We start from the raw sequence: 16,708 nt of genomic DNA on the forward strand, positions 1-16,708 counted from the left end.
AAGATTTATTTGAGGCACAGGTCATAATACCATGGACAGGTTGGTAGAATAATGTCTCACTGTTTTGGCTGTTTCTGAAAAGTCTCATAAATCATCCAGCTGCATCGCAGGCTTTTTCAAGCCTTTCAACGTGTGTGAAGCTTTGCGGAAACAAACGAACGAAAGGCTACAGCTCTCGCAGCGGGATGGCATATGGCTTATCGTTTTATAGTCACAGGCTGCACATTATGACTTAATGCTCAGATAGCAAGTCGTCAGTGTTGGGCTTTATCTAGCACTTAGATATTTTACAAAATGATTAAATACCACCTTCAAAAATGCTCTGTAACAGAACCAAATGTTAATCCACGCAGCTGACAGAAAGGAAAAATACCAGCCCAAATTCGACACCAAATTAGAATCAGTGGAATTCAGATTTCAGGGGGTTTATGGACTATAAATCAGAACAAAATTTGTCCCCTTGTCCAACTGTAAGCTGAAACTATACTGCAGTAACTGTTAGCAGCAACCCCCTGAAGTAAGGACCATACAGACTTACTAAAACATAAAGTGGGGAAAGGGAAAGAGAAGGAATCTTCAAGTTTGAATGAACAATAGTAGAACTTCCTTTCATAATTCCTAACTTTCAATCTGACCTTCCCTCTTTATTAGAACTTTTTTAGCCAGAACAATAACAATAATTAAAACCCAACTATGCAACCCTTTTGCACTCGGAGATCAATTTAGTTCAATACATATTTAGCAAAAGAAGTGCAACCAAGAACGGAGCTAGCCCTACGATTGTGGAAAAGGAAACAAATCTGGAAGTATGTCAAATATTTAAAAGAGGTATAATGTGTTTCTGTCTGTCAAATTGCTTGTGCGAGATGATGATGGACTAGGCGGTCCCGTTCTCAACAGAATCACAGCAAAATGGGCACTGGCAGAGTCTATACAACTTGTCAATGCTTTATGGAAGTTCATAGTATTTTATCCAGAAGATCCTTGTGATAAAAAGCTATTTTTGAAGCTCTGATGAGATTTTTTTTTTCCATTGTCATTTTTGAGACATTAAAAAAACACCAAGTATATAGGCCAAACCTTTAATTTGTCTAAAAGAGCATCACTACTGATGATAACCCTCTGACTTGAGCTCAAGTCAATTAACATCGTTTGTTTACACTAGCTGGTTCTTTGAGATCACTTTGCTCTAATAAGGTTGCAAAACATTGAACTGCGAGTGTTGTCTGGCAGGCGTCATCTTCTGCCCCTCACATACAGCAGTAGAATTCCCCCCCCACCCCCCCGACTTAGTGGCACCCCCATCCCAAGCATTTGAAATGAAAACTATTTTGAAGCATTTCCTCTGAAGAAATTAATTCAGTTAAAAATAGTTGCAACATGTTTAACAGTCTAGTGAAAACTTCCATACGTATTTAACTGTCTAGTGAAAGTTAAAACACACACATGCACACAGTGATGGATTTCCTAATTTTTGCTCCAGCAGAAATTATACTGCTTTTAAGATCTTTTTCACCAAACACTTCCTACTATTTTACAATCAAAATTTCCATTTCATTGCAATGAAAAGAAAAACTGTTGAAAAGGAAGATAAATAAGTCTTTACCAAAGAAACCAGTGGCTGCTCTGTTTTTCCTCATCAGGTACATGGTCCAGGATAGTGGAGAAGACATACCAAACTGCCCGTGGTTCATGTTTAGGTTTATATGATAGCCAGGCAGTGGCCACACACTGCAAAAGACCAGCAGAAACTAAACAAGGTGAGGGGAGAGCTCTTCCTTTTCACTCCACTCTTTCTCTGCCCTAGAGATCATTATTTAACATGAGCAAATTGAAAAATGACATGCAGCCATACTTAGTACGTGTTTTTTTTTTCACTAACCAAACTCACATGAGACTTCCCCCATCTTTCTCTCCCTCTCCCTCCCTTTCTTCTCTCTCTCTCTCTTTTTTTCTTTTTGCCTCAGGCATTTATAGGCTAGTAATTTTCATTTAGCTTCTCAAATGATTTTTCTCTGCCTAGTTAGAGTGGAATTGGATGAAGATTCGAAATTCAGAGTTTTGCTGTTAGGAACCAGGTTGAGATTGTTTGGACGCCTGGTCTCCTATTGTTTCAGCTGATGCATTTTTTCAAAGGTACAAAGGTCTACTACTAGTGAACAGAGTAATGGCACTGATAATGATTCTTTCTACAGACGTCCCCTGCCCAAAGGGTTTTATAATCACTAGCACCAGACAGTTATACCATAAGAATGCCCTTGATTACGAAGAGATTTTTTTTTTCCCGTAAATACATTGGATAGCTTAGGTTCAACCTTTTCTACCCCTGAACATGGGAATAATTCCACTGAAGTCCCTGGGATGGGTATTTGTATGCGTAATGGTAACAGGAGTTGGCTGCTATATTGTGATAAATCAGGAAGTGAAAATATATGAGTTGGTATCTGCAAAGCTTGAAATTTTTTCAGCAGATAGTGATGTACACCTCACCTCTCTAAAGTTTAATAGGAAAAAATCCTTCCTATAAGCATACCAGTTGATATATACCCTGTAAGAGCCTGTCACACTTGTCACCAGGTGTGAAATTCAGCAATTTCATAAAGTACTCACGAAGAGAAAGATGGATATGCAGACGGAGGGAGGAATGCATGGATAGATGGATAGAGAGATTTTCAATGCCTTAAACCAGACCCCAAAGTGTATTCCAGTTACTGCCGTCACTGAAACAGCGCAAAAGAAAGCTGGAGGACAACCAGAACTTAGCATGCAATGCAAAGCATCTCTTACACCACAGTAGCATAAAAACTCTGCGTGCTTAGTGGCTCACATAGCAACTCTCTCCTCCTCTATTTTTTCATTTAAGGAAGGGAACGTTGGCTAGGATACCAAACATATCCTGTACTCCATTTCTTCTCCTAGAAAATGGAGAGATGGTCATAGACAACGAGGAGAGGAAATAAAAATAGGTGGTGGCAGTTGCATCTAGGTAGGCAAAAAGAAATGTTGCCTAAATGTATAGCTTGCTCACGTGATGGGTTATGTGTTTCCTCGACTGCAGGATGGGATGTTTCTAATGAAATCAGGGAATATATGTGGAAACAAAAGGCTATGAGATTTACTAGGGATTTGCTGCTGACCAAATTTCACATTTCAAGTAGAGTTTTATGTATTATATTCAATAAAAAGGCTAATATCTCACTTGTCAACATATGGCCACAAATCTATAGGCCCTACAAACACTTCAACACGTATAACATGCCTATTAGGAAAATTACGCTTATGCTGCAGGAACGGCCCAAAGTCGTAAGTCCATGAGAGCAGGTTCTAATTCCTGTGGATCTCACAGAATCTTGCAACACAGCTGGTATAAAAGAGACAGCAAATTAAAATTTACAGCTGGGGAAGCTTAATCCAGAAACTGTAAGGGGCTTTGTCTGTTGTTCTTATACTGAATGGAAGAACATGAAGTGGTACTTTGTTTTTCTTTCTTTTGAACCTTGTCTTAACACTGCCTGCATAAAGAAAGAGGAGAGAGACCTGCACAAAAAAACATTCTCCATATCCTGAGGAAAATAATGGAAAGAGGACAAAAAAAAAGAAGAAAAAACCCTGTGATGTGAAGTGAAACAGCACAATCTCTACCACTCTAGCGGCTGTTACACAATCCTGGGTTATGACATTATTCAACTGCCACAGGAGTACTGTGAGAGACCTCAGGCAAATGTTTCATCAACTGCACAGCAAGATGTTTCCTGGGCTTTGCCGACAGTGGTTCGGCAGAGATGCAATAACCCCCCTGTTACAGGCTAGATAAAGCACCCCCTGCTAGCTGCTATCTTCAGATGCTAACTATATAGAAGAAGGTTCCTTCTTTCCATCTCTCCATATAGCATTAGGTTTGAGCTTTTGAAATGTGCGGACCTTTAGTCCTTGACTCTTTCATGTATTTTTATCAGTTTTCACCTTCCTTTTCCTATTGCTTGTTGCCCATCTATCAGCGTGCAGGCATCTTGCGCACATTTACATAAAGATAAGAAATGATGGGGCTATGCAAGATACATATATGTTGACATCAGAGAACATGGATTTCCAGGGAAAACTCAGCTAAAGACCTGGGATGGATCTAAGTTTTGTATTTTCCTTCCCTAATATAATACCTTAGTTGGATCAGACGATACAGGAAATTGAGGAGATTGTTAAAGACTTTCTTTTCTATTTAATTCAATTTCATCGTTTTGGTATTCTAGGAAAAAGCTACCAGTTCTTGCAGCTTTTTACTCATGGTCTGTGCATTCAACAAATGCAAAGGCAGCTTAATGAACGCATAAATGAAACCCCAGCTATGTTTTTATTGCATCAACTGCACTGACTATCCCATCAGCTACTTTTCAGCTATATGCTATATTCAGTGTTAGTCTAGAGGTGGTAGGGGACAAGAGAGGAGGTTATAAGAGCCAGGGAAAAAGGTATTCCTAATTCCTACATACACACAGCAAACATTACTCTAGTGGTAATTTCTGACCCAATACTTATTTAAGGAAGATATACTTTACGGTAAGTCATTCACTTAAAAATCGAAACCTACATTCCTGAAGGTGCTAAACATTTGCAACTCTCATAGGCTTTCAGTAGAGTTGCCAGTGTTCAGATCATCTGGAAATCAGGACTGATACTTTTTTTTTTTGCTGACCACATTTCAATAAGCTGAGGCGTTGCACAGACTTTGAGATTAGCCCTCGGGGAGCTCCACAATCTGTTTTGTAAAGTAAAAGTAAATGTAAGTCTGAAATAAAATTGAAGTAGGTGGGAACACTGAGCCATCTGATGGCATACCATTAGCAGGTGGTATAAAAAGTGAAAATGGATGAATGGATCCTGTTTTCAGACTAAAAAAGAGATTAGCAATATAGTTTTCCAAAATTTTAACATTAAGATAGGTCTGTTAGCAGAAGTAGTTTCTCCAAAGTTATGCAGCATTTTATCTTCTTATATACTGTTAGCATCCCCACATACACTGGAGGACATCTGTTCAAACCAACGTCATGCTAACATTAAAACCTTGTACTTCATTGAATAGGCAAGACAGGAACACTGTGAAATACATCCCCGATCTCTTTATGAACCTTACACTGCTTTGATAAACTTATATTTGACAAATATAACAGTCTGGGCTCCCTTTGGGAATAACTGGATTCTACGAGCTATGCTACACAAAAAGCCGTGCTTGATAAGCTAACGTTCCTTTCTGATCTTAAGATCCAACCTCTGCCAATCTTTTTAACGACTGTGCAGAAAAATTACCCAATAAGCACAGAGAGCTCCACTCTATGAAGAAAAGTATTTTTAGGATTCTCTGAACTGAGCTAAATGACTGACATATTTTGAAAAGCATAAGACAGATAAAAAAAAAAGAGGCAAGTAAGAATGAAACAGGATAGAGCACACGTCCTGTTTTTGACACGCAACACCATCTCTAGCTAGCTTTGAAGCACTACATCCTCTTTGCAGAGTGTTTAGCAACCCCCTTCTGAAACAGGTTGTTTTTCTGGAAGCTGGATGTGGTGGACATTCGCCTGTGTCTCGGAGGAGATTGCCAAACTTGTGACCAAGGGTGGATTTCACTGACAAATATACATGGCTACCGGGAAAATTCCAATGTCGGTGCCTTTTTGGCTGGGCATAATATTTATGTGCACTTTCACCACGCTGAAGCTGGATGCGTTCTCCAGTGAAACTGAACCTTGTGAGACATTTGGAACAACAGCTAAAATTTCATTTATTTTGGAGCTGCCTACCAGACATTTGAAAGCTATCAAAAGCATGTTTATTCATTTTTTTGACAGGAGCCCTTCTTCCATTATTGTCTCCTTTAAATGCAGACAGAGAGCTGTTGAAATGGTTACTTTTCGAAAAACACAAAACTGCAACTTGGGAATCTGTGTGCTGACTTCCCGCTAAAAGCAACACTCAGGGACACAGTTGCATGTCAGCTGCCCCCACACACCAGCATCCACCATTGCAGCAGCTTGTCAGTAGTCTCCAAGGCAGTAGCAGCACATGCTACATAACATATGCTACATAGCACTCAGTTTTTCCTACGCTGTGGTTCCCCGTGCTGAGCTCTGCTGCACGTTTGCAGGTTCACAAGGTCTCAGGTTCGTGCTGGCCAGGAGGGGGAGCTTTGCAATGACCTGCCCAAGGAGCCAGCGCCAAGCCAGTGCCACAGCCAAACGCCATCCACCCTGAGCGCCCTGGCCTCTGCCCTGTTGTGTCTGCAAAAGCTGTATCTGCACCGACAAGCAGTTTCCGCCTCTCCTCTGCTAAGCGCTACCCCAGGCTGCAATTACTTTGTTGCAGGGAAGAGGTGAGAGTGCCCGTTAACTCCTCCACCTTCCCACACGCTTGAGACTAAACTTAAATTCATTAAGTGAGACTTTTGCAGACAGACTCAGCCAGAATCACTGAAGAACTGACGCATTTTCTGTCAGCTCAGCTTCTCTCCTCTCCCTGGTGTTTTACCACTGGAGATGCTGGCCCATGGACTCAGATTGCTGTAGACTAACTGATCTGGTTTGAAAGCCAGGACTGCAAACAAGATGAGGCACATGTACCATAGTACAGCTAAATGCTAACAACACTCCAAATTAAACCACACCTAGAAGCCTAGCAGAACTGTTCCTAAGTGGATTTCAATAGGCCACCAATGTCTCTGTCATCAGCTTGAAGACCATATGCCCCTCAGTTGCCTGGGGTTTGCCAAGAGACCCAATGCAGGGCAAGTTGGGAACTTATGTCCCATCTGGTGCAGGTTTGATGCTTCAAAAAGTGTTCCTCCTATGCTGGGATAAAGCCAGGACCCTCCAAACCTTCCCAGTGAGTAGGGAGTTCGCCTGGATCATAGGGTTGAGTCAGGGCCAGGCCTTGCACAGTGCTTGCCACTGAGCAGCTGGCTCTCCTGGCCTCTCCTATTGGAGCTGATCCAGCATAAATAACTAAGTATGACCTGGAGCAGGGACAGGACTGGGGCCTCCCACATCCAGGCAAATGTCTTAATAGCTGGGCTGTAAAGTCGGTCTCTGGTTTGACCGGATATTGCACCCCAGGAGCCCAGGGATATTTTTTCCTGTTAAAACTAGTACATAGGCTTTGGTGAAAAGCTTTAGTTTTGGCAAACTGACATTTTCTGAGAAAAAATGGGGGTTGAGGAGAGACAGGTGAAATTACCTGCCAGCTCTCACTCTAGCCAAAAGGAAAGATGAGATGAAGAGGGCCAAAGAAGTACCCTCAGAGTACAGGTCATGAGTACTCATGACAAGTACAGGTCATGAGTTTTAGCACCATTTATTAGACTTTTCCAACACTTGCCCATTGCCTGGAAACCACCAAAATGGGGACCATTGTAATTGAACCCTACCAGCCCAGAATTCCTATGGGCCAAGCGGATGGTGAAAAAAAGACACCACATAGAGATACACATCTCATGAGCTTTCAGAGGAAAATTTGTTCCAGATCTTCCTTTAGCTATCTGCCAGGTCTTAAGCACTGCTGGAGATTTAGTGACTAGTTTAAGGTAGGACTGAAATATGTAAGGAGCACACCATGGTGTCCGAACTACTGCCTCTGTTGCCGTGACATGGAGCCCAGACGCAGGCTTAGCTGCTGTGTGCAGAGGTACTGGTGTAGTGGTAGCAAGTCAGCCCTACAGACACCCTTCTGTATCTTTCTCTCCGATGTGCCACTCTGATCTTTTATCCAGTGCAAAAGGAACACAACAGCAAATACTGTCTGCTTCCCATTACTCCGGTGTGTGCTCCCACGTGGCAAACTGTCAGGGCAGAGTGGGGACCAGGACACAGCCTGCCCCTGCCTCTCCAGGAGCAGCTGTGATGGTTGTGCTCAGACTTACCAGACCTAGCTGAGCCTGCCAGGCCCTGCTGTGAAGCTTTCCCACCCCAAGAAGACAGATAACCAAAAGCCCAAGCTAAGTCCCACCTCTCTGTTATCTATCTAATTTCACTGATTTATTCACCCATGCAGCATTTCCAACAGACCAAGACGTGAAGAAAGGAGAAAGCTTCATGATGTGCCATGAAAGCTGTTTCCCTTTAGGATACGAGGGGAGAACCCTATCTGCAACAGATAGTGACAGGGGTGCACAAAGCCTGAGCAGGTCCCTTGGCCAAGCTCTAAAAGGAGACAGAGTCCTTCCTGTCGCTGTCTTGCTGTTCTGCTCTTTAGTCTCTCAGAGCCTTGTCTTTGCCATTATTGTCATTTGGAGGTTGTCTTACTTCCAAAGATGGGAAGATTTATTACTCAGACCTTTTAACAGCTGTAGCCATTACAGACTGTTGGTGCCTTTGCTTTGGGAGGCAGCATTCATCCCATTTCGTACCTTCCACCACTCTTTTGGTTCCTGTTGCCTATCCAATAATGTTGATTAGGCTTCAGGGCAGAAGCAGCATTTTGCACTTTCTTCTAAGACAGGGTTTCAATTGCGGGGAAAACTCAACCTTGCTTTCTTTAATAATTCACATGGCAGTATTGTGTGGATACTCTTAACTGCTACTTAAAAGTAATTAATTGATTTTCTGACATATCAGTTAACAATGTATTGCACTGACATGAAGTTGTGATTCTGCTGTTGATTGGGCTAGATGACTAGATGCATCATACTCAGTTCAGGGGCTAAGCTTAAAAGACTCTAAATATGTTCTGCTATAAAAGGAGAGGCATTTTACATGTAGTGTTGTCTAAAACTTGAATCCATATGCTGCATCCAATGCTGTCAGAGCAAAGTATTTCATTGTTATTTACAGTAGACTGATAGTATTTACATTTAGAACATCTGGTAGGTATGAAAACACCATTTCTGTCAGCTGGAGACAATAGCACACATTTAATTGCGAAAAGAATGGAGTTTGCCAGTGTTTTATGTGCTTATATATAGCTGTACCATCCTTTCTCCATAATAAGTTTTGTACCATGTTAGAAATCCGTGAACGCGACAGACGTGTATGGGTGAGTCTGAAGCAGGAAGACAAAAAGACAGAATGTGTGTCTGGAGATTAATGATGGTTTATATAGCTTTTTATCTTTTACAGTAAGCCACCAGTTCCAACGAACTCCAGGGCTGGGCAGCAACGGAGGGTCAGAATTTCCAAACCAGCTATATTCTGTTAGACAGTTAAGTAAAAGCAGTCCAGTTTTCAGTATCTTTCGCTTCCACTAACTTTGACAATAGACTCTGAAGGAATTTACGAGCACTATTATTAGACTCTGTAATCACAGATTTAGAAATCTACCATTTAATTACTTACTCAGAAACACTGAAAACATTGACCCAAACAGATAGTGGGGGAGACACTACTGGTAAATATTTTCATTCATAAGAGAAGATATGAGCTTACTTGCTTGTGACCTCTGCTTTGATATAGGTAATCCCATCAGGGATAACTTGGAAGGTCAAATCCCTAACTTTTATATGTTCAGGCATATTTCACATGTTGGACATTGTTTTGTTGCTCTTCTTAAAGAGTCTTTTTTCTTCTCCTCTCCCTTGCTACAAAATCACACTGTAACACAGAAGCTAAGGAAAAAACCAAATCTTTTCTCAATTTTTTCTTTTTATAGACATTTTATGGATTTTGCATGTTAAACGGTTTGCAGGGAGAAGTAAGTGCTTTTATTATATCAGCTCTAAGAGCCAGAAAAGAAACGAGAAGCTTTCTGGCGCACAAACCCTTTTCCAGCTATTTATTTCATTATTTACCTCCGTAAAACCTTCCATTTTTATCTTGTGCGTGTCAAGAACATGAGAACATTTTTTATGCCCACTCAGCCTTGTCACTTAATCTAGAAGTCATTACAGGAAATTAACTTCACTGAGACCATCCTGTTTATGCGATCACAATATTAGCTAACTGAACCTTGCATACAGTGCTCCCAACAGGGTTCCACACTGCAAAATAATCTTAACATTCAGAATTATTTATTATCAATTCCATTTAAGATTTGGCTGTCAAAAATACCAGCCACAGTATTCTGACATGTTTCAGCTTTGGAAGAGGAGTAATAGAAGAGCCAAGGAAGATTCAGCAACGAGCATTTTGTGAGGTGTTTAGGTTAAGAATAAATGAGTTTTGAAAAAGAAGAGAGGCCATGAATTATTAATAGCCCCTTCTGTAGATGGGGGAAAATGTCAAGATTTTGCTGAAGTCATTGATTGATTTTCTGACATAACAATTGAAAAGATGTAAAAGCAGCCACTTGCACTGTAGTGTCAGATATACGATCCATTGTTAAACGGGTTTCCTCATCTCACTTACTAGCACTGCTCATGTTCCAGAGGTTACACTGTGTTATAAAGTCTACATTAAAACTTACAGAGAAGATAGAGTGGGAAAAATAGGCCACAGATTGTAGGGTGGATAGATGAACAGGAAAAAAAAAAAAAAGCTAAAGAAATCCTGCCTTATAGAGCTGGATAAAACATTTTGGCCAAAATTCCCCCCCTCCCCCCAAAATAATGCCTATTTAGGCTAAAAAAGTTATTTCATTAATCTATGCTTTTTTCAATGTATTTTGCTCAAGACAGTGAAAAACATAATAATGAAATACTTTACAACTATTTTCAGAATGACATCTTTTGAATCAAATATTTCACCTGAAATAATAGTTTGCTTTTAATTTTATTTTGAAATGTTTCTAAAAGCCGTGGCAACTGAAACCTTTAATCTTAGAGCTTTTTGCTTGGTCCTAGATTAATTTTTTAAGGAGTGTGCCAAAATTCTTAATTATTTGCTTTGAGTCAACCCGGTACAGAGTGTTTTCTTAAAGTTTTCTAGAAAAATTTATTTTTTATACAGCCATTGTCCTAACACTGGCAGTAGAACTATAGTCATTCTACCTGAGAATAATTCACCTTTCTGAAATACTTGGTTTCCCACTTCCCTGTCATTGCGCCTGTCAGTCAGAACAAGGGTGTTGGGAACAATTGGTCTCATTCTTTCCAAGTGCCACTTTCTTTTCGCCTCTTGAGTTATAAATACAGATGTGGAAGAACCAGTGTAAACTGAAAGACTTCCTCACCAGCGTAAGGAAAAGTCAGAATCAAGACCAAACATCTTTTGGCCTTTTGCTTAATGAAACAGTTAATTATTTCAGACACAAAACTCACAGAAGGATGCAAAGGAAAGCCATTACTCCAGATAAGCAGAGGCAGCAAGTGCCTGGATGCTTTTCTATTATGTCTCTTTTTATTGTAGGAAAAAAAGGCTTGTTCCTTTCTAAAAGTGACTGGGAACTCACAAGACAGACAAGCTGCTTTAATCTTTTTTGCGACTGCCGCCTTCTTCCTACTCACATATTTCTTGCCCAAAGTGGGAAAACTAAATACATTTTTGTAGAGCCTTATCCACGTCACGCATAGTGTATCACACTCAGGGCCTTCCTTATGCTGCTCACATCAACCTGACGTCAGTCTAGGAGGAGCATCTTCAGCAAAACCAAAGTGAAATATATACCTGGTAAGGCTATTATTTATGAGTTCTCTTTTCTTTTTTTCACGAATCCTTTCTAAACACCACCGCGTGTGTAAGAAAGCGCAGCCTTGCTGCCAGTGATACACCCTCTCCCTGTGCAATGTCTCCGAGGGCCGAAAAGGAGGACAAGGCGCTTTATGGCTCTGGCTGCACGAGTGCCTCGCCAGGGGACTGAGCACCGAAGGAAACGCGGACAGGCCTGATACTCCTGTCTGCTTCAGTTTCCATCTGTTTCAAACCACTGCCAGAGAGCTGTGGTGATAAGCCCTGCTCCAGGCTCCTTTTCAAAAAGAAAAGGAAAAGTAGAAATGAATCCTTTGCTGATTTTGAACACGCTATACTGTAAAATGGACCACGGAGACTTTGCTGAACTATGTCAAAGTTAAGGTAACAAACCGCATTCTGGATTCAACCCATTTATGTATGAATTACTCCAGTTTCATGCATTGCTTCTTTTAAGAAAGGCACCTTTTGTCATCTTGGCGATCCTCCACTTTATGACCCAGTAACAGCCTGAATTTACTGACTTTTAATGGATACAGTGGTGATGGTACAGTTGTGAATTTTTCAAGGCAAGGTTTCTTGCCGTGTGCTGATTTATCAACTTCAAGCTTTTCATGGGAAAAGGATCTGATTCAGTCAATTTTTCTTGCAAATATTTTGAAAATAATCTGAAATTTTAATAATTGACATTGTTTCCATATTTTGCAAGGAAAAAGCACGTTCTGGTTTGAAGCATTTTGAAATTAAACTCATGATGGCTTTTTATGTGGTTTAAAATTAAACACAGTACATTAGTATGAGTGGTATTTCAATTTTATTTTTGTTTTATAAAATGTTTCACTGGGAATTTCACCTCAGTGCAAACAAATTTTGTGTATGCACATGTTTGTGTGGGGAGGAAGATCTTCTCACCCAGCTGTACCCTAAACATGTAGACTGCCATAAGAATTGTGTTAAAACAGTTTCAGGAGTTAGGTGATACAGACAACTGTCATATGCCATAAGTATTTGCCCCAAATTGGACCAGGTGACTGCATCAAGGAATAACATATCTTTGCCCATATTGCCAAATATCTTGAGGACTGATTATTGCTTTTATTTGGATGGGTGGAAAGTAGAAAATTACAGAAGAACAGATTTCCTGATAGTATTTGAGTGTTGCAAGCTTGGTGAACAAGGATGGTCCAAAATAATAAGGGAAAGGTTGGTGAGCCCATTTACCAGCTCTGCTGTGATATGATTTAGGTAGCACACTGTGGCTCTCAGTACGAACATGAAGCACTGACTCGCACAGATCAGATACATTCGGCTTACAGCTGGCTTTGGGCGCCTTCATAGGAAGCGATTTTTCAGCGCAGCGAGGCACTGAACCCCATTCTGCAACCCCTCAAGCAGGGACGTTGCTGACCTCTTTGTGTAAAAAAGGATTTGCAGAGCCAGGCACTGGGACAGCAGTTTAAAACGGTGGTGAGCTTATCTAATAACACAGAAAGCCAATGATTTTAGCACAGTTCTGAGGACAGATAAAAGCAAGGCAGACCCTGGCAATAAAAGGTGTCACGAAGAGATGGTCAGTAAAAGTTCCGAGCATGCTGGAAGAACCAGTTAATGCCAATTTTGCAAGGAAATATGTTATGTAAGAGCAAGGCAATGCTCGATATCTTAGCACTGAAAGAAAGATGAGTAACCAAGCGTAGAATTTTAAAAATTTTGTTGATAAATTCCAGCAACAATTTCATGTTGCTGGAAATACAGCCTGGTTTGTGTTTGCATGTTGTTGATGGGTTGCCTGTAAAAGAGTGTATTTGGTGGTCTTTGTTCAGTTCTTAGTGGTTTGCATTCTACCACATATTTGGCTCCCTTCCAGCGGAGCCAAAGTACCGAAAAAAATCATTTAACAATTAGCATGGAGATAAAAATATTTCCTTCTCCAATTGGGTGGTCTGTTTTATAGCCAAAAAGAAATTAGATCCAGGAAGTGACAGGTATTTCTGAGGCTAAAGCTTGATAGCGCTGAACAGAAAATTTAGACAGATGTGTTAGAGAGTTCCAGGGAAGACGGGGGCTGGAAGTTTGCGAACACTCACCGAGTTCAAAGTGGGGAATATTGTAGTTCTGGAGAAAACACTGTATTTCCATAGCATGTCTGCCAGTTTTCCTCATGTCATTTGACACGTGCACCACAGAGACAAGGTGTAATCCTGACATAAATATGTATTGCACATAGGTAAAAAAGGATGCAGAGAAAGCCTAATCGCTGGATATAAAGAAACAGGTATTTCAAATTACATAATTAACTTCATAATCATGGAACAGACCATGATATACATAGTAACATAGAATTACGCTGCTATCAGTGGAGCCCCTCTTCAAGTAAGGGGGACTACCCAGTACGAAGGCTACAGCCTGTCGGGCACAAGGACAGCCCGACTCTGGCAAACAGGATGATGCCTTCTGGTGGCAGGTATATATATCATGGACCTGAATCTGCTTCAGCTGGCATAGTTTGGTACCTGCTATGCTTGTATCACCCGTCAGAACAAGAGAATATTACACACACCAGGCACAGGTTAGAAAAATGAGAAGTATTTCTCTGCCTCCAGTCCGCTTCCCCTCCATGCTGCAGGAGGCAGGGGCAGTATCCTCACAAGCTGGGGTGCATTTTGAGGCTAATTCTCTGCTAAGTAGCTGGCTTTCTGCAACAGCTGGAGCTTTTATAGGTAGGTATACAGTTGATGCCCCATGGAAAATACCAATAGTATTACAAGATGTTTAGAGTGCCTGCTAATGAAGGCTTAAGATAATTCCTCTGCACTAAAAGTCCGTGCTCCTGAAATCTTGCAGTCTTTCAGCAAAGTCTAACTGATGACTGAAGGCTGTACAGCTGCGGGTGGGTGGTGAAAGCTGACGACCCTGCTGAATCCTAGAGGAATCAGTGAAACATTGAAGTAAAAAAAATAAGCGTGCAGTCTGCAAAGGCATCGAGCATATTTCGTTTTCTTGGCAAAATAATAATAATGATATTAAAAATTATGTTATCACCAAGAGAGAGATCCAATTGCAGCACTGATATCTATGGAATTCCACAGGTCTTGGCAACTCACAGCATCCTCACAAAACTCCTTTGAATAAAGAAATGGCTCCCTGTTTGAAATCTGGGTTTTGTTGCCCTGTCTGTACAGGCTGCCTGCTGCGGGCTATGTACACAGACATCAGTGGGAGTCCTGTGGCTGAGCTGGGGTCGCCTGCGAGACGCTTGTCAGGGAGGCTTCCAACACGGCTAATTCCTCCCAAATTACAGGAGTGAGAAAAAGCGTTAGCTGCAGTTACAGCAAGCTTTCCCTTGGCTCTTTTGCTCTGAGTGCATTTTAACCATCCTTTCTGTTTTCCTTCCTCTCCTGATGGATGAGCTTGTCTCCTAACGTTTGTGCAAAATGTAGCAAGGGCAAAAAAACATTGCTAAGGATTCAGCACAACGCTGTCCCGTTTTAGGGCTCGACAAGAGCACACTGCGTTTTTGCCATCGCAGTGACCAACATAATGCTTTTGCTTCCTCCTGCAAACAATGGCACACAGTGTTCTGCAGGCGCGGTACAGGAGGGGCTCGCGCTGTTGTGGTAGTCCATGTAAATGCCACACAAATTTTCTGAGTTCCTTACTTGTTAGGAGGCGGCGCGGTGTCTTCTTTAGCAGGAGCAGATAATGGCCTTTGCAGCACGATGCAAATCTAGCAGGAGTTTGTTTGGTTATTGTATCTGTTTCTATGGAACAGATAGAGGGAAATTCCATTTTCTCAGCATTATGTAAAACAGTCCAAAAATCTATCACTACCAAACCAGGTAGCCAGAGATGAACTTTCTTGCTGTTACATGCAGGAGGGCAAGAGGAGGATTCACGCTGGCTAAGCACAGTTCCTCCTTGCTTGCACCCCACTGCTTGCAGGGTCAGGGTGGCTGCAGTGTCGGACGATGGTCACTGTGGGCTCTGGCAAGGGGGAGCACGGTGGGGCGCTGTATCCAAGCAGCCAGCGCGGTTCAGCCCCGTCTGGGTCAACCTCCTCCTCCTCCTCTGTAGCCCTGGGGACCCTCTGTTAGCTGGCCACACTGGTGGCACTTGTGCTCACGTGGTGCTGGGTGGGACTTCATGAACTACATGAGAGGTGACCAAAGTGTTTTCACGTTATAAACAACAGTGAGCTTCCCATAGTTTTCCACATTAATATTCCTCAGTTACTTTTTTGCTGAAGGTCAATATGAAAAGTACTTGACATTTCATGTGAGAGCACTGAGTTTCTGCTTCTGGAATATCGCTGTGTGGTCTGACTGAAAAGGCAGCAGTTCCATTAAAATGAGTGCAGGACAAAGCATGAGTGGTTTGTTGATGAAGCTGAAGAGCAAGCGACCCGCATTTTGTTTGCCAATGTGGTTACTGGCCATTTTGCCATCCTAGGGATGACAGAGGCCTTGAATTGTGTTCATACTTAGAGGGAAAAATAAAAACATATAAAATACCGAACATGTAGGAGTCAGCTTAAGATACAGATGCTGAATGTTTGGAAAAGCTGGTGACCTGTTTTAGCACACTCATGACAGTCTGATTTCTCAGCAGTTTCTTGTAAACAGACTTTATCTTTCAACTTGATAAAAGTTGAGGGGCAGATAAGTCAGACTGCCAGCATTCTTGGCAACATTTTATGAGTTTGTCCCTGCATTTCGTGTCACTTCGGCAAGTATGTATGTTTTGGCTGAACGCAGCTGTCATTGGAATGAGTGGCAAAACTCACCGACGTAGGGGACCCCCGGCACCGCAGCCGCACGAGGTACGCCCCGGACTGCTCTGCCTGCCTGCACTGATGGCACCGCACCACTAACACTGCCCCACGCCATCCACTTCGACCAGCTATGGGACAATGGGGCAACAGGAAACTCTTACTGACAGCAGAGAGAGAGAGAGAGGAGCACGAGAACAGGTCAGCTGTGCAAGCTCCCGTGCTGGAGGCGTCCATGCACTAGTCAGGGAAATGCTCCTCAGGAGCAGTACAGATGCAGCTGATCTTTTCTGGGACAGGGAATGGATGGAGTGACCTCTTGAAGTCTCTTCCAGTTCTCCTTTTCTAAGATACCAAAACATTGTCTTATAAATCTCATCAGCTGGGTTCTCGCCCT

The 16,708-nt window shown here is 41.9% G+C and overlaps 1 protein-coding gene across 6 annotated transcripts in view; it reads right to left on the minus strand.

Annotated features, from left to right (window-relative positions):
• Nucleotides 1-16,708, minus strand: part of RUNX1 (RUNX family transcription factor 1) — a 176,732-nt gene that overhangs the window by 92,210 nt on the left and 67,814 nt on the right. For 3 of the 6 annotated variants that reach the window (XM_068913385.1, XM_068913354.1, XM_068913345.1), the window contains exon 1: nucleotides 1,607-1,709. The exons of 2 other annotated variants lie outside the window; for them this stretch is intronic. In XM_068913385.1, the coding sequence (XP_068769486.1) occupies nucleotides 1,607-1,694 (88 nt within the window). In that variant the 5' untranslated portion in view covers nucleotides 1,695-1,709. Of the gene's footprint in view, nucleotides 1-1,606; nucleotides 1,713-16,708 lie in introns of those variants that run through there. One more of the 6 variants, XM_068913379.1, reaches the window with a different exon arrangement.

The sequence above is a fragment of the Struthio camelus genome, chromosome 1 (assembly GCF_040807025.1).
Source record: "Struthio camelus isolate bStrCam1 chromosome 1, bStrCam1.hap1, whole genome shotgun sequence".
NCBI lineage: Eukaryota > Metazoa > Chordata > Aves > Struthioniformes > Struthionidae > Struthio > Struthio camelus.